The sequence below is a fragment of the Hyperoodon ampullatus genome (assembly GCF_949752795.1).
Source record: "Hyperoodon ampullatus genome assembly, chromosome: 19".
Lineage (NCBI taxonomy): Eukaryota > Metazoa > Chordata > Mammalia > Artiodactyla > Ziphiidae > Hyperoodon > Hyperoodon ampullatus.
Window position 1 is genome coordinate 11152745 of NC_136932.1, and position 22757 is coordinate 11175501.

At 39.9% G+C, this 22757-nt stretch overlaps 1 protein-coding gene across 3 annotated transcripts in view; it reads left to right on the plus strand.

The window, feature by feature from the left end:
• Positions 1 to 22757, plus strand: part of TANC2 (tetratricopeptide repeat, ankyrin repeat and coiled-coil containing 2) — a gene marked incomplete at its 5' end in the record, with an annotated part of 320220 nt that overhangs the window by 249235 nt on the left and 48228 nt on the right. For all 3 annotated transcript variants that reach the window (XM_079726110.1, XM_079726111.1, XM_079726112.1), the window contains 2 exons: positions 5412 to 5578; positions 9034 to 9641. In XM_079726110.1, coding sequence (XP_079582236.1) covers positions 5412 to 5578; positions 9034 to 9641 — 775 coding nt within the window. The remainder of the gene's footprint in view (positions 1 to 5411; positions 5579 to 9033; positions 9642 to 22757) is intronic.

A 22757-nucleotide genomic window follows, 5' to 3' on the forward strand; every position in this document is an offset into this window, starting at 1 on the left:
CTGTTCAGCTGCCCATGATATCACATCTGTGTTGCTACCCTTCCTGGTCTTCTCTGGTTTTCTGGTCTAGTGCTTCTTTCACATCATAACACACTCGGAAAATTATTAAAATTTGTATAGCTCATTGGGATAAAAAATCATGCCTCCTCATGGCTGGACATGGCTGGACATGGCTGGCCCTGAGGCTACAGCTGCACAAATCCCCCGAAGCCCTGAGGGCTGAAGGGATTCATTTTTAGGCACACCTCTAACCCATTAATGGCATACCTGGTGGGTAGTCTCTGCCCAGTCTCTCCAGTCTTCTAGACTTTATGTACTGCTTCCAGATAAAGCTTTGTAAAACATTGCTCTGATCACTAAATTTCCCTGTTCAGAAACCTCCAGTGCTTCCCTATTACCTCACTGAATTAACTTCCAGCTCCTTGACCTATCATTTAAGGTACTTAATGGCCTGGATCCAACCTACTTTCCAGCCTTATTATCTACTTTTACCCTTATGAACCCTGTGTTTACGTATAAACCAAAGTATCCACTAATCCTTAAATATTCCCCTCCATTTTCCTGCCTCCATACATTTGTTCATTGTTTCCTTCTCTTGATATACCTTCTCCTCACATCTCTGCCTGTCAGAATCCTACCCATCTTTCAAGGACCACCTTAAATACCACCTCATTCATGAAATACCTGCTGATCCACCTGCCCCCTCCAGTAAGTTACAATATCCTTCCAAATTGACAATAGGTTTTTCTTTTTTATATCTCACTTACAGTACTTCATACATTACTGTATGTATAATAAGAACTTAAATTTTTATTACTAACATTTATTGAACATTTATTATATGTCATATATTATACTTTGTGCTTTATAAGAATTAGTTATTTCTGTACTTATTCCTTTGACTAAATTGCATGCTTTTGAAGTTAGGAACCTTTTCTTATTCAACTTTTATCCTTCATAGTGATTACCTCACCTTGGACATAGTAGGCATTTCAGAAAATAAATTTTGAACAAATAAGTGAACATAGAAATTGCTCACATGTAGGGGTACCTTGAAAGAAAGTCGGTGACACAAGGATCTACATCTTAAGGCTAATTCAAGGAGAATATCCAAATGCATGCAGACTCAGCTCTGGATTCTCAACCATAATTCATGTGTTTTTTAATTTTGCTACTAGATATATTTGCTTCTCATTTAGGTCTGCATAACCAGCTTTAGATACCCCCATTGGTAAATGTTGTTCTGAGTGAATTTAATTATTCTATCAAATTCCCATGTTCTTACCCTTAAAACAAAATCACCATCATGAGCAATAACTGGAAACACAATTTATAAAATTAATGAAATACTAAAAATTGTTTGATTAATCCAAAAGAAGCCTGGAAAGAAAGAACAGAATAATTTTTTTTAGTATGGAACAACAAGATGAGAGATTAAAATCAACCATATCAATAATTACATTAAATTTAAATTGACCAAATACTTCTATCAAAAGGCAGAAACTGTCAGACCGGATAAAAAACAAGACCCAACCATATGCTGTCTGCAGGAGAGGTTATTTAAAGACACAGATTGAAAGTGAAAGGGTAGAAAAATATATACTCTATAAACATGGAGCATAAGAAGGCTGGAGTGGGTCTATTAATGTGAGGCAGAGTAGACTTCAAGACAAGGAGTATTATCAGAGGGGCGTTTGATAAACATAGAAGGACCAATTTATCAGAAGATAAAGTAATCCTAAATATGTATGAACCTAATAATGGAGGTTCAAAATACATGAATCAAAAACTAGTAGAACCAAAGAGCTAAATAGACAAGTACTCAATCATAGTTGGAAATTTTAACACCTCTCTCTCAGTAACTGTTAGAACAAGTAGACAAAAATTAGTAAATATATAGAAGATTTTAACAACACTGTCAACCAATTTGATCCAGCTGACATTTATAGAACACTACCCAATAACTGCACAATATACATTCTTTTCAAGTGCATATGGACCTTATTCTGGGCCATAAAATAAGTCTGAAATTTTCAAAAAATTAAAATCTTACAGAAAATATTCTCTGAGATAATGGAATTAAATTAGAAATCAATACACTTAAAATCCCCAAATATTTAGGAATTTAGCAGTGCACTTCTAAACAACCCATAAGAGAAAGAAGAAATCACAAAGCGAATTATAGAATATTTCAAGCTGAATAATACATAAAATCAGTGGTTAAGTTTATGACTTAATAAACTAGAAAAAAATGAGGAAAATAAAACCAGAGTAAGCAGAAAGAAGGAAATAATAAAAAGCAAGAGCAGCAGTCAGTGAAATAGAAAAAAATTAATAGTTAAAATGAATGAACCCCTAGGAAGATTGATCAAGAAAATGAGAGGAAAACACATCAGGCATGAAAGAGGAGCTAGCATTACAGTTCCTACAGACATTAAAAGAAAAATAAGGGATTATTATGAACAACTATATAACAATAAATTCAACAACTTAAATTGGGCAAATTCTATAAAAAACACAACTTACCAAAAGTGACTCAAGAGGAAAGAGAAAATCTGACTAGCTCTTATCTATTTAATTTGTAAGTTAAAAGAAAACTCCAGGCTCAGATGGTTTTACTAATGAATTGTATCCAACATTTAAAGAAGAAATAATGTGAATCTTACACAAATGTTTTCAGAAAATAAAGGAGAACATTTCTCAGTTTGTTTTATTAGACAAGCATTAATGCTGAAACCAAAGTATGATAAGGACTTTATAAGAAAAGAAAATTACAGACATGTATTCCTCATAACCATAATAGCAAAATCCTGAAACACACTGATAGCAAAATGATTAGTTTTACTTGACCAGGAATGCAATGTTAGTTTAACATTTGAAAGTTAATCACTGTAATTCATAATATTAACAGAATAAATGAGAAAATCTATATGTCTTTATATAAATATATATCTATAATCTCAACAAATGCAGAAAAACATTTAACAAAATATTACAATTAACAATAAAAACTTTCTGCAAACTAAGAATAGAAGAAAACTTAAGTCTCATAAAGGACAGTTCCAAAACACATGCAAGTAACAATGAAATATTAAATACGTTTCCCCTACTATCAGGAGGAAGGCGACTTAACATTCGACATTCCATGTGTGGTCCAAGCTAGCACAATAAGAAAACAAACAAGCAAATAGTATAAAGATTGGAAAGGAGGAAGTAAAACTGTGTTTATTTGCAGATGTGATTATTTACCTAGACCAGTCTAAGGAATCTACAAAAGAAAAAAAAAAAGCCTACAAGAATTAACATAGGTGGAGCTACAGTCTATATGGTTAATACGCAGTATCTGTTGTGTTTATATACTAGCAGCAAACAACTGAAAACTGAAATTTTAAAAGTAGTGTGGCAGTTTTAAAACGTGGCTGCAAAATCTTTGACATTCCTCCCATCCAGATTTAGGGTCTGTGTCTCCTTCCCTTACATCTTAGCAGACTTGTGGCTGCTTCAACCAATAAAATACTACAAAATGATGCTATGTGATATCTGAGGCTAGGTCATAAATGGTCATGCTGCTTCCATCTTGTTCACTGAAACACTTGCTTTTGGGGGTATTCATTGCCACGTCAAAAGACTGACTACTTGGGCTTCCCTGGTGGCGCAGTGGTTGAGGGTCCACCTGCCAATGCAGGGGACACGGGTTCGTGCCCTGGTCTGGGGGGATCCCACATGCCGCGGAGCAGCTGGACCCGTGAGCCATGGCCGCTGAGCCTGCGCATCCGGAGCTGGTGCTCCGCAATGGGAGAGGCCACGGCAGAGAGAGGCCTGCGTACTGCAAAAAAAAAGAAGAAAAAAAAAAAAGGCTGACTACTTTGAGTTTACCCTGCTGTGAGGAAGTACAAACCACATGGAGCAGCTGTATATTAGTGTTCCAGTTGACTGTTCTATGCCCCCATTTGTGTGGGTAAATCCCAATTAGTTCCAAGCAACTCCTCTCTCTTCGGGAATGCTTTGGACTCCCTAAAGGAGTAATGTGTTTTCTTAGCCCTACATCATCTAGAATGCCATTTCATTAATAATCATTGTTAACAGTTAGAGAGCTGAAATCCATAGTTCATTTCTCTTCCTAAAGTCACCAGATGAAAGTTATAGTTGAAACTCTTTATAATTTGAGAACTAATTTATAGTACTTAGGCTATTGAAATTAAACTCCTTTATGTAAAGCTTGTACTTTAGAGGGGAAATATAAAGTTTTATGAATCATGCAAAAAATCTGCATATTTTCAAACGTGGAACAAAAATATGTAGAGTTTCGATTAGTCTCGACTCTTTCAAAAGCTAAAAGAGCCAACGTGGTACAGAGTTCCTCAGAGTTTTCCTTCTGTCCCCAGCTTCACTTTCTGTTTCCTCCTCAGATATAACCTATTTCCTGTTTCAGGCATCCAGTGACTTCTTTATCTCTTCCCCTGCTTTCCTCTCTTCAGAACCTGTAAGGTCCTACCAACTAGGAGCTTTTACTTGTTATTTGCAATTCATTTATACTGAAATGTTCATTCAGCCAGGGAATTTTTTTAATCTCTAATTGTTCAATATTGTTTAAGAATCAGTAAGCATTTAATGGGAGTGGAAACCTGAAATCTTACCAAGTCTTCTGAAGCCTAGCCCTAACGATAAACTGATCTTGTCAATTTAGGATAGTATAGACTCCAGGCGGGAAAGGGAAACAAAAGAAATTTGTCTTTCCTGCATGGCTCCTGCTCCCCTGGAAAGATCACGTAAGGGTCTGTCTCCTTGAAGCTGCTTTAGGTATAGTCTAGGAAGCTGCTGGTTCTGTAAGATCTTGGAATCCAGCCTGCCTAGTGTAGCTCTGTCTGTTGGTTGGGATTCCTTTTCTCTCTTCCTCCATCCCTTCCTTCCTACTACGTATTCACATATAGTCTTATATACTGCTGTGGATTCCAAATTAAACCTTTTTTTTTTTTTTTGGAAATTCCCCAAAGAACATGTGATACTATTCTCTTTAATGCTGTCAGATTCGGGGGGGCTGAGGGGGAGAAAAACATTCTTTCCAGCTTTTTCAGGTATGAGAGAAAAATTAATTTACATGTGCAAATTCTCATAAATGCAATGCTCAGGCTGTCTCACAACTGATAACATGGGGGAAATGATGATGATGATACATATGCTTTATATATTATTTATGTGACAAACACATTCATACCTGGTGAAAAGCAAAATGAACTCACTAAATGAATTATTCCACATCTTTATAATAAATTATGTACCCTGAGCATTCACTAAACACACAACAGACCTTTTCTAATTTTTTCTTCCAAGGAGGTACATGATCAAAGACCCAGAAAGAACTCACTTATCCACTTGGTAATTATTAAGTAATTTGTTTCTTTCTATCTCAGAGAGAAAAATCCCAGATGAAGATTTCATCATCTTAATTGATGGATTAAATGAAGCAGAATTTCACAAACCGGATTATGGGGATACAATTGTATCATTTCTGAGTAAAATGATTGGAAAATTTCCTTCCTGGCTCAAACTAATTGTAACAGTTAGGACCAGTTTACAGGTATGTGTTTGTTTGCTTTTGGACCATAAATTATTTCCCTTGGAGAGTGCTTAAACTGAAAAAGTTCTAGGTCCTTGTACCTTTAGTGATGAGCTTTTCTAAATCTCTACCATGTCCTAGAGCACTAGCAAGAGTAATTCCCAATGAGCATATTTTGAGAGTAAGAGATACAATCTAGAGAGAGCATTCTCTGTAACTCTCTTAGCTCAAATTCCCATTTCCATTGCTCTGGGTAAGTTTTGATAAAGTGTCCCTCAAAAAAGCATGAAAAGAAAGTCCACTTTTCTAGACTTTGTCATGAGTATAGCAAAGCAACTAGATGCTGTAACACTCTAATTCACTGTTTGACTTTTGTTTTATGTTTTTTTATCATTTAATGCCAGGCAAAATCCAGTTCAATGTACAGTGTAGAGTCAGATTTTCTAGTTCTTCCCTCTGTTTCTCAACTTTCTATAGCATGAAGATGGACTTTCTTCTATATATTTCTTTTTCTAAGAAATATTGGCAATATTAAGGCTTTATATTAAATTTACTGCAACTGGGAGATAAGAGTTTTTTTTAATTACCTTCCCTGCTCACTCACTGATCACTCAGTTTATGGCCTGGAAGAATGACTAGGAATGTTGGAACTGCGCCTGTAAAGACATATGGGCTAAGGATAAATGACTCCACCTTCTCTACCATTCACAGTATAGCTGAGTTGGTATTTTCCATTCTTTACGTAGTCACACTTGGTTTGAAACAGGGTTTCTCAACCTTTTTTCCCCTAACCATAGCCTCTTTTAAAGAACATTAAAATTTTGCATAGTATACAGCCATCCCACTATTTTGATGCAGCTCCCTTAAAACAGTTGTTAATATACAGAAACTCATCTCGGGGCCCTCCTTTTCCCCTCTCCCAGGCATTTAGTATTTTTCCTATAGATTGACCAATTTAGGTCAATCTGCCTTCTTTGATCAGAGACTGTACTTCTGATCCTGACCACCAACTTGCAGATGTTTGTTATTGAAATCTCAAAGTAATTTGAAGAATGTGAATGAATCAACATAAATGCATCTTTACAACTAAAAATTATGTAATCTGCCATTATTGGTCAGTAGCTTGTTAAAGATGAAAGATGAATAAAAGAAACTTCCAGGAACACAATCTCTGACTAGTTTTACTAAGTACGTACTTAGGAGATATCTTCGTTTATATAATTTTTGTTTGTTTGTTTTGGGTTTTTTTCTTCATTTATATTTTTATATAATGCCATGTGCAATCTCAAAAGACGTTTTAAGTATGACTTGGTAGACCACGTGACTTTAATTTTTCAGCTGTGCCAAAGAACAGGAAAAGTACTATACACTCAAAGTCCAAATGTCAGTGTCTTCATAGATCAAGACCTGCAATGACTTCCCAGATACTTCATTCACTTCAACCAATAACTTTTTTAAATTATTTAGCTGACAATGAAACAATTCCTAGGTCTTTAAAAATGAACCCTCATAATTGATCATTCATTATTTCCACAAACATTTTTTACGTACTTCAAGTATAAAAGGCTCTTTCTAAGAGCTGAGGATACGATGGTGAACAAGACAGACAATATCCCTGCCCTCATAAAGCTTGTATTCTAGTGAGGAACACAAATAATAAAGTAAAAAATGAACGTATATTAAAAATTTAGGTAGTGTTAGTGCTATGAAGACAAATATAACAGAGTAAAGGGATAAATGAGGATGACAGATATTTTAGATAGGGCAGATAGGAAAGGCCTCTCCAAGGAGCCTTGTAAAGTGATAACATCTGATTTACTTTCTTTGGCTGCTGGCTGTGTAGATAATAATATGTAGGGGATCAAGAATGGAAGCAGAAGTACAGGTGAAAGGTGATGGTGGCTTAGACTAGAGTGGGAACAGTGGAGACCCTCTGAAGTGGTCATATTTGGAGTATATTTTGAAGAAGAATCCAAAGGACTTGATGATGGGCTGGATGTGGGAATGAGCAAGAGAGAAGATTCCAGGATGAATTGTGGGGTTTTGGTGAGCAACTGGGTAGATGCTGGTTTGAGGAAAAGAGAAGGATCATAGATAGTTCCTACGATTTGGTGGTAGGGTCAGTGGTAATACCATTTATTGACATGCGGATGTTTTGTGGTGGGGGGAAATTTCAGTAGTTCTGATTTGATCACATTAAGTTTGTCTATGAAACATCCAAGTGTCATTGTTGAGTAGACAGAGATATAAGATGAGAGCTCAGAAGAAATGACTAAGCTGGAAATATGAAATTAGACATCATCCATGTATAGATGATATTTAGAACCATGGGACCCAACTATTCTAGGGAGTGAGGGTGGCCAGATAAGAGGAAAGAATGGAGGAGACATGAGCCCTGGGTGGACTGAGAAATGAGAGAGGAGCCAGCCAGAAAGGCTGGGTAGGAGTAGCCAGTGTGCTAAGAGGAAGATGAGGGGCACATGCTGTGGAAGCAAAAGCTGCAGGAGGGCACTCGAGAAGAAAGATGTGTTCACCTGTGTCAGATACTGCTGAGAGGTTGAGGAGGATGAGAAATGAAACTTGGTTATTGGATTTGGCAAGATGAAGATTGCTGATCATCTTGACAAGGACCATTTCAGTGAAGTGACGGGATTGAAGCCTGATTGCAACAAATGGAGGAGAGAATGGGAAGGGAGGAATGAAATACAGTAAGTGGAGAAAACTTTTCTGTTAGGTTTTGCTAAACATGGGCACAGAGATATAGTAGTTGGAGGGAGGAATATGGAGTCACATGTCTGTGTGAAGACAAGACAGAAAGAGGAGAGAAGAGGAAATTAATGCAGGAGAGGGAATAGATACATACAGGAGCAAAGTCTATAAGCAGATAAGAAAAGATGGATTCCAGAGCATGAGAGTCACCACAAAGCCCTGTCACCTTCCCCCAATGTAATTTCCAAGCAGATCACCAAGGTACCAAGCTTCTCACTATTAGAAGTGTTCCTTTGAGCTAAGGCATCTCCAAAAAACCTACATTAAAATAAAGTCATTTTATCAGGCAGGATAGAAGGTTACATTTTTATATGATATTCTTTAAGTCCTTTTACATTTAGTGAGTTGTACTTTGACATTATGCTATGGTTTACACTGAGAAAAATTACAACAAAAGTTATATGGCATTCTCTTTTCTATTTTAGGAGTGAGTGTTATTTAGGATATTGACCATTAAATCACTCCTAAAGTGCCCTTTGTGAAGACCCATAAAAGTTATTTTAAGTCTCAGTATTAGGAAAAGTGTCCCTCCTGTGCAACTAATATGTCTTAATCTATGGACACTAATACTCGATCGTATTTCCCTCTTTTCTTTGACCACTCAGAAGTTCAGAATAAATTTGTGGACCTCGTAGTTTATCACAAGAGTTAGGGGAAACTGAAGGTCTTTCTCTCTCTCTCTTTCTCTCTCTCTCCATCTGTTTTAGGAAATTACCAAGCTGCTGCCTTTCCATAGGATTTTTTTGGATCGACTAGAAGAGAATGAAGCCATAGACCAGGACCTGCAGGCTTACATCCTGCACCGGATACACAGCAGCTCAGAGATCCAGAATAACATTTCACTTAATGGCAAAATGGACAATACTACATTTGGCAAACTCAGTTCTCATCTCAAGACACTCAGTCAAGGGTCCTATCTATACCTGAAACTCACATTTGACCTCATAGAGAAAGGCTATCTAGTGTTAAAGAGCTCTAGCTACAAAGTAGTTCCTGTTTCGCTCTCTGAGGTTTACTTACTCCAGTGCAATATGAAGTTCCCAACCCAGTCTTCCTTTGACCGGGTGATGCCTCTCCTGAATGTGGCAGTGGCCTCTCTCCACCCACTGACTGATGAACATATCTTCCAAGCCATCAATGCTGGCAGCATTGAAGGCACGCTAGAATGGGAGGATTTTCAGCAGAGAATGGAGAACCTCTCCATGTTCCTAATCAAGCGCAGAGACATGACTCGTATGTTTGTACATCCTTCTTTTCGAGAATGGCTTATCTGGAGAGAAGAAGGAGAGAAAACCAAATTTCTCTGTGATCCCAGGTAAGCCATAGATCTGTAATAAGCAATTTGTGAGCCTATTTTGTATTTATTGCATGGAGCATGGGTATTGAAAACAGTGAGAAGTGTTCTTCATTGAACATTTCACATAAAGGAAACATCATCTCTGTTTCTTCTTAAGACAAGGCTATAATGAAGTTTATTTTCTCACAGTATTATTTCCTTAAGACTCAAAATCTGCATAGATGTTTAGAATGCTCCTTACATTCCTGTATTTTTCTAAACAACTTTCTCTGATTCCACTAGCGTTCACAGGCTATAATTAATTTTTTTAACTAATTAATTTATTTATTTTTGGCTGCGTTGGGTCTTCGTTGCTGCATGCAGGCTTTCTCTAGTTGCGGCGAGTAGGGGCTACTCTTTGTTGCGGTGCACGGGCTTCTCTTGTTGCGGAGCACGGGCTCAGTAGTTGTGACTTGCAGGCTCTAGAGTACAGGCTCAGTAATTGTGGCACACGGGCTTAGTTGGTCTGCAGCATGTGGGATCTTCCCGGACCAGGGCTTGAACCCGTGTCCCCTGCTTTGGCAGGCTAATTCTTAACCACTGTGCCACCAGGGCAGTCCCCAGGCGGTAATTAATTTAAACATTTAACAGACTTCCTCAGTATTCTTCAGAAAGAATTGATACATTGTTCATCTCTGTGACTTAGAGCAGAATTGTTTTAAGACTGTGAGTGCCCTTTTAAAAGCCATACCATTGTTAAAGTCACCAATGACTGACCCCATTAGAGCCCAGCTGATGCTAAGATTTATAGTGGAAAATGGAATCTTACACCTTATAGCTGAAAAAGACTTGAGGAGATCAGCTGATTTAGCCACTCTTACCTTTAGATAAATGAAGTGTCATTATCCCTATTTTACTATAAAGGCCTTAAAATGCTGAATCACTTGTGAAAAGCCATAAGGTTAACAGGTGGGAGAAAGGAAGAGGAGTTCAAAGAGGCATGGCACATGTGCTGTGTGTACCACCGCTCCCCTATCCTGCACCCGTGGCAGACGCCACTGATTTACCCCAGCACTCTTTCCTGATGAGCTTGACCCTGACATAATCTTTCTCAGCTCAACAAACCAGACTCGATATGAAACTGTTTCCCATTCTCTTGGGTAGAACCTAGATCTCTAGCATCCTAGTGAGGTGTGCTTTCTACTCCTTCACACTCCTTTTTGAAAGAATTATTCCTTTAATAAAGTTGATGTTTTCAAAAGAAGGTATAGTCCTGATTTCCTGGAAACAAAGAAGATACCGACAACATAGCTGACAAACGCAGAGCTTATTCTGGCTCAAAAAGAAGATAGGCCAGGTTTGCCTGTGCCTTCCGCTGTGAGCCATCAGAGAGGCTGACCGTCTCTGACCGTGCTGGGATTTTATTATTACTCGCAAGGCATGTTCTTCACCAGGTCCTGTTAGAGACACCTGTGCTTGTGGGCATGCTGCTCGGCCTACTTCATGCCGACTCATTAGAAAATCAGTTCCAGATTCTGATGACGATATTAAGCCAGGCAGTAGATTTTGTGCTGTCTTCCCTAGGAGGGAAACTTTTTAAAGAAACATGCTGTAGTGGAAAGAACATAAACGTTAGAGTCAGATGACCTGCTTAATAAATCCTACCTCTTCTAGGAACTGTGGCCTTTGGAAAATTACATAATGTTTCTGGGACAGTTTTCTCATCTACATAAAAGGGGTGATAATTCCTAGAGCTGTTGAGAATTGAGGTCATGTAGTGTAATGCCTAGACTAGCACAGAGTACAGAGAAAGTGGTCAGGGGATGTTCTTTGTCCTTCCCTCTCTTTGCAGTAATAGACCTTTCAGGTGTACCTCAACTAAATCCTGTGGCTAATTGGATAGGCAGCAGGAGTCTTCTGCTATCAGCATTTGGGGGCACAAGATTTTTTTTAAAAAACCCTGGGTCTGAGTCTCTTCTATGAGTTGTATGCCATTCCCAAGAGGATTTTACTGTAAATCTCACTAGTACTGCTGCTGATGTTAGTACACAGAGTTGGCAACGACATAGTTAAGAAAAAGAGACCAATCTAGAATTGCCTAATAAACACTGAAATCAGTTTCCAGAGGAACTTTGCTGGCTGATCTGCTCTCTTATCCTGGAACGTCTCAGAGGATTGAGAACTGAGGTCCAAAGGAGCCAGACTAACGCTGAATTAACAGTATCCTTACAACAGATAAAACCCTCAGGCTTTCAAAGGGAAAAAGATGGTATTTATGCAGCCATATCATGGCTTACCTTCTCAACATTGTTTATTAACTAGAATCATTTTGGCAAGAGGCTGATGCACTGGGACAAGGAGAGCAAACACTTCTAACTTCAAATGCTGTGTAGTCTGTTCCCTGGCGATTGAATAACACTCAGGGCTGCTGAGGGATCATCATATATCACTTAATGGCAGAGAGTAAACAGGACCAGGCATTATCAAAAAAGCTTTCTTACATGTTTCATCTCAGTTGGAATTCAGCCTTCTTCCCAGCACTGTCTGGCACCAGCTTTGTTACTAAGGTATTGATCTCAGAGCTTGAGGCCCCCTGGGTCAATGAGATGGAAATGCGCTAAGAATTTAATGTCACTGGCAAAGCCCAGGCTGGCCTTTCAAAGAAACTTGCTGTAATTGCTTTCCATTGTAAACGAGCCTGATTAGCAGGACCCTTTCCAGGCAGGGTTTGCCTTTATGGCTTCAGCCTCTTTTTCCTGTACATTGTTTCCCACTCTGTTCTCCACTTTATCTCCAGCTTCTCTCTAGAACATCTAATGTGGTTCAGTAGACCAGGGAAGACTAACTCAGTGCCTCTGAAGTCACATTATGTAGGCCAGTGCCTGACATGCATAACTCTGTGTAAGGAGAACTTTCAGAAGCTACAGAGCATCTCTTCTAGTCCGTTTTCCTGGGCTTTCAACACTCACGTCTTCACCCTGAACTTATTGACCTTATTAGGGAATTAGACACAGATGAGAATATTCTACTGAAGCCAAAAAGTAGTTGACCTTCATCAGAAATAGGCCACCCAGGGAGGTACTTCTGCTAAGTGAAGAGAGTCAATAATCTGAGGATGGCACTAGAAGGAGGAAAAAGCAGAGCTGGAGGTCAGTGCAGCAGCTGAGATAGAGTTTCCTTATTTTAAATATCAGACTTCCTGTTGTCCCAGAATCAGGGCAGACAATTGACATCCCAGAAAGAGTGACCTAAGGTTGCATACACGTCTGTCACAGAAAGAAATGAGTTATAGATACCTTTTCTTGGCTTGGTAACAGGGTAGAGTATTTGTATATATATGCATGTTGGTGTTTAGCAAACTGTAAGCAAAGTATCACTGCAAAATCTTTCATTACATCAAAACTTCTAAGATTTTAGATTTACATTCTAGATAAAAGTTTGCCCCTTGAGGTACTCACAAGCCTTAGACCTCATCACCTTATTCTGCCTTCTATTTCCCACTATTCATCACTGTCATATTCTGTCAAACTCTGAAACTAATCTTTCTTATATGTTATTCCCTCAGCCACTGAGCTATCAGATTAACTCACTAATCTAATAAACTAATCTCTGTTGTTATGCTCATAACAGGGAAGTAGAAAACATTAAATGCAACTTGCGTATTTTAAGTAAGGCATTTAAGAGAAGTCACCAGCCTTTATAATCCAACCTATTAATGACTTTGATAGTTGAAATGTGAGGCTGATAGAGTAGACAGTTGGGGCCACCAGCCTATTGGTGCTGTCCAATTACTGCCTAATATTTCTACATAGCTTTAGGCTAGCCCTGAATGAATCCCCACTCTTTTTTTTTCCTGTTTCTTTCCTGTTATCTCTGTTTTCATGGTATTAGCCTCCCCTTCCCTAAGAACAGCTCTCAGATCGACATTTTGATGCGTATATACATGTAAGATTTTGACATAGAGATTCAAAGACTCAGCTGCCTTATTTTTAGCTGTTTGAATAAAACACAGGAAGCCTGTTGTAAACTTTAACGAGTCTTAAGCTGTAGAACCTAATGAGGTTTGATTTGGAAGCCTAATTTGAGCTGGCCCGATTTCTTCAAACTAAGAGAAGCAAATTTATAGTGGGTGGAAAAGGGAAAAAGCTACGCAAGTCCTAACTGTACCTGTGGGGACAGTTGAGTACTTACTCGATTCCTTGTGGCCAGAGTTGATATCTTACAATAAATGTTCTTTAAGATTTTTCTTAATTATTTTGGCCATGTTAGCAAATTACACATTGGAGACTGGGTGCTCCAAAATCCTTGTCACAAAGCAGAGTGTCAGAGTAGAAGCAGTGTGTCAAAGGGAAAAAAAAAAGAGGCCATTCTCCCTATAAAGGAAAACTAATTCTGTGTCAGAAACTTGTACAGCCTGGCTTCTTAAAGAATACATAAGTCTGAAATGACCACAGAATGGTGAGTTGCAGGGTTGTGGTGGTTTTATTTGTTTTTTTTTGGGGGGGGGGTGTTTTTTGTTTTTTGTTTTGCGGTACGCAGGCCTCTCACTGTTGTGGCCTCTCCGGTTACAGAGTACAGGCTCCGGACACGCAGGCTCAGCGGCCATGGCTCAACGGGCCTAGCCGCTCCGCGGTGTGTGGGATCTTCCCAGACCGGGGCACGAACCCGTGTCCCCTGCATCGGCAGGTGGACTCTCAACCACTGCGCCACCAGGGAAGCCCTATTTGTTTTTTTAATCCGAACAGGAGCCTCCAGGCAGGACACACTTAACCTTACCCTCACTGAAGCATGAACTTGAGGTTAATGCTCCTCAGCCATTGCAGGCTCCCACAACAACCCCTTGAACTGGCAGATGGATTCTGCTTTCTAAAAGCATTAGGAAAGAATTCAGCAAAGTGATAGATCATGAGAAGAAAAAAGAAGGCTTCTGGAACTAAGTCAGCCTTTAGGAGGTTTGGAAGAGTTAATGCAGAGAGAAGAGAGGGGTACCAAACACCTTTTGCTCGTACATGTCCCTTAGTAGATGACCTTACCTGCCTAGAAATACTAGCTCTCTAATCTCTGTTCTGGGTCCAGATCTGCTTCACTTCTAATTCTTTTCTACCACTAAGGGGAAGTCAGTCTTCTGGTGTCATGATTTCAATATGTGATTTTCATGGAGAAATTTCACTAATCTATAATAATTGGGGGGATTTGTCTAATTTGCCATAAATATTTTGTCCTTATTATCTAAACCATTTTCTAACTCCCTATTGGCATCGAGAATAAATTTGAGACTCAAAATAATAATGGAATATCTATTATTCTAGTGACCCAGGGTCATGGTTTTGTAATATAATGCAAGGGAGATATTACATGAAATCTACTATATATCTGGGAATATGTCCAGTTTCCCCAGGCATGATGTCCTTAAACTTTACAAATTTGTTTCTCTCAGCATAAATCATGGAACCCACATCTATCAGTCAAATAGATAAATTGTCCCCATTGTTAAAACTCTCATGTCTTCAAAGATGGACAGCTATAACATATTTTTTTTCCTTTTCCAAGTACGAAATTAAGTTTGGGGAAAGCTGGTAATCAGAATTCTTCTCCACCCCTATTTAAAACTGAGAACTACTTATTTTTACTGTCATAAAAACTCATGTGAAGTTTGCTAAGTTCATAAATATACAGAGAAGTAGTTCTGCTTATAAGATGGAGAGAGAGTGTCATTTTATGACTTGGCAGGCATGCAGAAGAGTCAACTAATGAAAACACAGAAGGAACTTGTACTCTCCTATATGTGATTTTGCTACAAACATAATATTGCTTTATATATTAAAATTTTATATATATATTGCTTTTTTAAGGTGTAGCAAATACGGGTTAAATCAACTACACATAAGAAGTATAGCAGGGGGGCGTCCCTGGTGACGCAGTGGTTAAGAGTCTGCCTGCCGATGCAGGGGACATGGGTTCGTGCCCTGGTCCGGGAGGATCCCACATGCCACGGAGCGGCTGGGCCCGTAAGCCATGGCCGCTGAGCCTGCGCGTCCGGAGCCTATGCTCCGCAACGGGAGAGGCCACAACAGTGAGAGGCCTGTGTACCGCAAAAAAAAAAAAAAAAAGAAGAAGGAGAGCAGGGAAATTTTTGATACTGAAAGTAGCGTAGGAAATAGAGGCTAATTTGTCCTGTTAATGAGTCTCTGAAGCAACACTGGCTGAATGAAAAGATGGGAATCCCACAGGCTTTCCTAGATTGTCAAACCAAGATTCATGGCACAGCAATCAGAAGGAGTTACTGCCAGCTTAGTGGGATATGACAGCACATTTTCTTTTTTTGTGAGCGGAGCAACTTACTCGGCTGTCTCCAGACTTTCAAAAGCAGCTGAATCTCCACATTTGGTAAAATCAACACTAATAGCCTTCTATTCACTCAACCATAAGAACCCACAGCTGTGAAACATGTATTCACTATAGCCATCAGCATACCCACTTGGTTCTACCACCCAAACTTTACTTGTAAGTATCCACTTATTTCCACCTCTACTGTCCACACCCTATGTAACCTCCTCCTGAAAATCCTGCAATGGCTTCTTGTTGTGATTAGAATAAAATCAAAGCCAGATCCTTCAAAGCCCTGTATTACAAAGATAGCTTCTGCCTGCCCTCTCTAATTAGGTTCATTTGTTCTCCCTCTTATTCACAATTTTCTGGTCATAAATGGTCATCTGCCAGTTGCTAGAACTTGCTAAGCTCTTTTCCACCCCTGGCTCTTCGCAATTAATAGTCCGCTCCATCCGGAGCTCACTTTCCCTCATCACATGGCAAGATCTCTCACTCCTTCTGGTCTCAGCCTAATGGCCACCTCCTAAGACTTCCACGTGTCACCTTATCTAAGAAAGTCCTTCCTGGCTTTAACATAGCAACCTTTTTACTTTCTAGTCTTTTATTAATTTATTGTCTGTGGATACTTGTTTATTGTCTGCTTTCCCGTCTAGAATGTGAGTGAGCTCCATGAGGACAGGAGCCTTCCTATCACGCTCACCTTGGTCTTCCTAATGATTAATAGAGTGGCTGGCACACAGTCAGCACTCAGCAAATATTTTGTTAAATAATGCATTAATGAGTGAACAAAGAAGTGGTCAGTGGTACTAACTTTAAGCTTGCAACTGGAAGTATTTGAGAAACTCTTCCCATAGTTAAGTAGTTTCGTTTGTTCTGCTCCTGCACGTCGGTAGAAAGTGAAGGCATGCATTTTGGCATGCACCCTGTGAACATTTGTTAGGTAACACATTCAAGGCTCTGTGTTAAGCACTGCAGCGGATACAAATAACAAGTAAGATCTGTCTACCACGACTTACAGGATTGCGGTTTTAACAGACATATTTATAACCAGCTATAATTTAAGGCCGAGTGCTGTGCTGGAGGTACAAAGGAAGAGTTGAGGAACGTGGAGTGGAAGAAGTGATCCATCTTCCTGTGCCTGTTGTTGGCGTTTCAAACTGTGGCAGTTCAGTGGCGTCACAGCTCTGCTGCCTCATGAAGCCCTGCCAACTGCCTAAAGGCTTCACTGGCACAGCAGAGGCAGACAGCGTCCGTTCTCCTAGGGCCAGTGATGCGTTAACAGAACAGAAGCGCAGGAGGAAACTGTGAGGCATAGCGGGAGAAAGCAGCAAATTTCTATCCAAGTTCTATGTTTAAAAAGAAATTATGCTGTTCCACCCATTTCTACAAAGGTACATCTTGGGCACGCTTTACTTATAGTGTCCTCCTTATCGTTAGTGCTTCCATCTCCACGTTGAATATGAACCAGTAAGACAAGCTGACTAGAAATGTATTTTGTATTCCGGTTCCATGAGAAAGCCACAAAAAGAACATGCCAAAGCAGTTACTAACTGAAAAGCTGAAGATAGAGGCGAGCATTTTTGTAAAGATGTGGGTGTCATTTGCAACAAGCAGACTGTAAGGCAGCAACCACCAAAGTTTAACTGCAGGCAGGATTTTTAAGATGAGAGATGAAAAAGATCAAGATTGTCAGTGTATGGTCAGTATTTGAGTCATGGTCACACTCGTTTCACAGTTGATCCGTGGCAACAGAGATGCCTGCCAGTTCAAGGTTGAATTGGGTAGTGCATTAGACAGTGGATCTGAAGTCCTTGTGTTGCTTTTCCATGAACGCATCTGCGTGGCATTTATTCATTCATGAAACATTTATTGAACTTTTACTCTACACCAAGGACTCTGCTAGGTACTAGAGAAACTTAGGTGACTAAGACACCCCCAACACTAGAGCCATGACCTTCTAGAGGAACGCCAGACACATAGCAACCAATGACAGTGCCATAGTACTGAGTACCATAGGGACCTAGACAAAGAGAAAATACTTTGCAGAGTAAGTGACAGTCAAGTTCAGCCTTGAAGGATGAGTTGATTCTGTTCAGCAGCATTGGCACAGGAGAGCACTGTAAGCAGGCTATAAAACATAATGGCAGGGACAAAAACAAGTGTGAAGCCATGAAGTGCCCTTGCGGAATTTTGAGAAGCCATAATTAGAAAATAAGACATATGGGCTTCCCTGGTGGCGCAGTGGTTGAGAGTCCGCCTGCCAATGCAGGGGACGCGGGTTTGTGCCCCATTCTGGGAAGATCCCACATGCCGCAGAGCGGCTGGGCCCGTGAGCCATGGCCGCTGAGCCTGCGCGTCCGGAGCCTGTGCTCCACAACGGGAGAGGCCACAACAGTGAGAGGCCCGCGTACCGCAAAAAAAAAAAAAAAAAAAAGGGCTTCCCTGGTGGCGCAGTGGTTGAGAGTCCGCCTGCCGATGCAGGGGACATGAGTTCGTGCCCCGGTCCGGGAGGATCCCACATGCCGCAGAGCGGCTGGGCCCGTGAGCCATGGCCAATGGGCCTGCGCATCCGGAGCCTGTGCCCCGCAGCGGGAGAGGCCACAACAGTGAGAGGCCCGCGTAACAAAAAAAAAAAAAAAAAAAAGACATATGGTCAGAATGATAGCACGTGTCACTAGGAAAAAAGTCTTGAATGCCAGGTGTAAGACTTTACAGTTTATTCTGTAGATATCAGGGAGTCTAATTTTGTGAGGAGGAGGAGACAATGATCAGATAACTCTGATAATGTGCAAAATAGCTCTGACAAGTAGCATATAGAAGATGGGTTGAAGAAGAGGAGAGACTGCAGGTCAGCATACTAGTTATGAGGTTTAGAGCAGTAGTCTAGGTGAGAAACACTAAGGCCTGTAATGTGAGAACAGAGAGCAAGGTAGACATTTTGGAGATGCTCAAAAGCACTTGGTCTTTTTTTGTGTGTATGGGAGGTAAGGGTGGAAGGATCAAAAATGACTTCAGAACTTATCTTGAATGATGGAAAATAGTGAAGCTACTGACCAGCATAGAACATTCTGAAAGGAGGAAGGGTTTTAGCATGAACAAGGGCAGGAGGAAGAATAGGCTTATGGGGAGAGGTGACATCCTATTTTTGGCATGTTTATACTGAATTGCCTCCAAGGGAAGATGAACAAATATATGTAGATATGTGACCTTGGAAAACAGGAAAAGGGAAAGTTGAAGGCATGAGGTTATGGACTGTGGAGTTATCAGCAAATAACTGACAGTAGAAGCCATAGAACTTAACAAGATCACCCAGGTTAAGAGTATAAAGCAGGAAGTTTGGACGCATGAAAACAGAATAGGTATTTTTTTTACTGACATATATTTGTTTTACAATGTTGTGTTAGTTTCTGCTGTACAGCAAAGTGATTTATATATACACACACACACACACACACACACATTCTTTCCTTTCTTTTGTATTCTTTTCCATTATGGTTTATCATAGGATATTGAATATAGTTCACTGTGCTATAACAGTAATACCTTGTTGTTCATCCATTCTATACATAATAGTTTACATCTGCGAACCCCAGCCTCCCACTCCATCCCTCCCTCAGCCCCCTCCCCCTTGGCAACCACAAGTCTGTTCTCTATGTCTGTGAGTCTATTTCTGTTTCGTAAATAGGTTCATATCAGAGTAGGTGTATTTAAATGCTAGAAGAAAATGGTGAGCCAAATAATAATTTACAAGAGTAATATTAGAGAAACAAGAGACAGTAAGGTCATGGAAATCAAAGGAGAAGATTTTTCCGGGTTAGGTCTGAAGTAATGAATATAATTTCTGCCTGTATTCCATTAGCCAGAACTGTCAGGTGACCCCACTTGAATGTGAACGCAAGGTCCCTGGCAAAGTAACTGCTTCCCAACAACTCTCAACTGTGGATGGGAGCACAGACCTTTTGCAGACAGATATCCTTCTCTGCCCCATAATTCTAATCTCACTAGGTCTCCCTAAATAATTCCCCACAAGTACCTCTATAATATAAAGACATTTCACAGCAGCACATGTTATTTCAGCCCACATTATAAGATAGCTAGGATAGGCTTTAGGTTGTAAGTAGTTCCTTGCCAGCTGGCTGTCCCTGTACCACTTTATCACATCTGAGCACCACATAGAAGAATATCAGAACACTTAAGTGTTATGTCTCTGAAACACTAAAGTGTTGTATATCAAGTTTGTCATCACCAGAGCTGATGAAATCTATGTGACTACACATTAGTGACTCTGGCTAGAACAATGGAGAAAACATCCATGCTGGAAATATTTGAGTCCATTTGTTAGTGTGTTTCAGTACCACAAATAGAAACTTAAGATTAACTATCTCCCTTGTGTGCTAAGTGAAAATCTATTAGAAAAACATAGTACCATTCTATATTTTATATATAACAACTGTTATGAAACTTCCAAACCGGTAAATGGGCAGAGGGTAGGGATGCCCTAGAGGGTAGTCTTGCCTTAGAAAGAGATTTTGTCTGAAAGATTCCATAGTTCTGAACTCTTGTGGTACAGGGGCATCAGGTAAGGGCAGATCCTCACTGTCTTATAACCTATAGTTGTCCAAGGGTGAGTATTACTTGTCTCCAGTAATCCTTATTGAGGGGCTGCTGATGCCTACAGATGGAATGGAGGTTGGATCTACCCTCTGTTATTCTGGATATGCCCTTCCCTGCCTTTTGTCAGGAGAGGGGTGAGGAGACAGTTCTGGGGGGAAGAATCTTTAACTCTGATATGTGATTGATTCTCTCCTAAAATATCGCAAAGCAAATATATCTTGAATGTAAGGTTTATATCCTCCTGAAGACCTCTGATCTACATGAGAGGTTCATATTCCTCCTGTTAGCTTAACTTTTACCTTATTTCTTAGGGACTGGTTAGCTCTGTCCTTATCCCCACTCTCTGCCTGAAGTTACACTACCAAGTTTTCCTGCAGTGACTAACAGTGAATGACATCCATCCCCAGTCATTTTTCCCTTTCTGTCTGTAAAGGTAGTGGGGTTAGGTGTGGAGGGGCAAAGATTGGAGTTAAGGATAGGGTACTGCATTTCACCCTGCTGCATACGTTAAAGATTAAAGTTCTGTTTGAGCACACAGTCATCTTCTGATATGTTTAAAGTCTTTTATGGTTAACGTTCATTCCTTTAGTCCAGCAGTGTGCTAGTTACTATGGAGGATATAAAAGAAATATAAAGTACATTTTACTTAATATCTCTCACTTAATTCTCACCACAGTCCTGAGAGACAGGTGTTACTATCCCTGTCTTACAAAGAAGTTAGAAAGCTTATTCAAGGCTATAAAGCTTGTAAGTGACAGAACTGGGATTTGACTTTCTTTCAGGGATGGAGTCTGCAGGGTGACTGAATCACAAGGTGACCTCATTATATGAGCTATGTGGAAATACTTCTGCCCTCACTGCTGCCACCCCCCCATTGGTCTTTATAACCACATATGAACCCACATTAATGTTTATTTTGGTCACCATCATCTTTAATTATAGGGGAAAACATAGTTGTGTTCAGTCATGCGTAAAATGTTACAGTGACTAGGGCTCTCTCTATTTCTTAACTACTCTCTCCCAAAATGCTAATCGAAAAATGTCAAAATTAACAGTTGCTGATTTTAATTGTAAGAATTCAGATTGTACACTGTAAAAATGAACATATTGTTCTTTACATTGGTCAACTTTTTCATACAAATTTGCCCAGAAATAAAAACCAGTTCCTAATCTTGTCAGTGTGGCAGTGGAACGAGGTTTCAGAAGACCCTGGGTTCTCATCTCATCTCTTTTACATCTGAGCAACGTGCGCTTGGATCTGTCCTTCAATCTTCCTGAGTTTCAGTCAATTTTCTACCGTATTAGGAGAAATAATGTAGTATAGGTGTACGGGAGAATATAAGTGTAGTATTTCAAAAACCATGAGGTAGTTTACAAATGTAAGGGATTATTATTCATTCATTCTGCTGCTCTTTACTCCTATTAGCAGGTTGTACATATGTGAAAAAACGTAGCTTCCGTCCTCAGTACAGTCTAGTGGGAAGACCGACGTGCAGACAGAGAGAGAGTGCTGCAGTTGGTGCAGTGATGGGGATGTGTACCAGGTACAACAGAGCCTAAAGGAAAGAATCCCTGAGTCCATCTGGGGGCACCAGGGAAGGCTTCACAGAGGAGATGGTGTGGACTGAGACTTGAAGAATGAGAAGTAGTTTGCCTGATGAACTAAACAGAGAAGAGAATTCCAGGCAGAGGGAAAGCATGTTTGAAACTCTAGAATAAGTTACTCTGTCTGGAATTAGAAGTACAAGGTAAGGAGGTAAAGACACAGATAGATGAGGGACAAATTATGGAGAGCCTTTGAATACCATGCTGAGGAGTTTAGATTATGTACAGGAGGAAATATAAAGCCATTGAAGAATTTTGAGGTGAATTTTGATCAGGTTTCTGTGTGGGCCAGGAAGGAGGCAGTGGAGAGAATGAGTGGTTTGCAGTTATCCAAGAGAGACAATGCAAAGGGGGGAGAAAAGCAGCAGCTGATGTTATGCCTGAGTGACTGGAAGTATTTTTTAAAAATAAAGAACTCTTAAGGGGATTTGGTTTTAAGGGAAGACTTCAGCTTCAAACAGCATCGTTTGACTGGTCATTTGGAGGTAGAAGGATCAGCAGGCAGCTAGAGAAGCAAAGGAAATCTCAGAGCTAGAGATGCTGTTGCAGTGAGAGCTGAAGCCAGGAGTCGCTGCCTGTGAAAGAAGAGTGAATGGGGAATAGAGC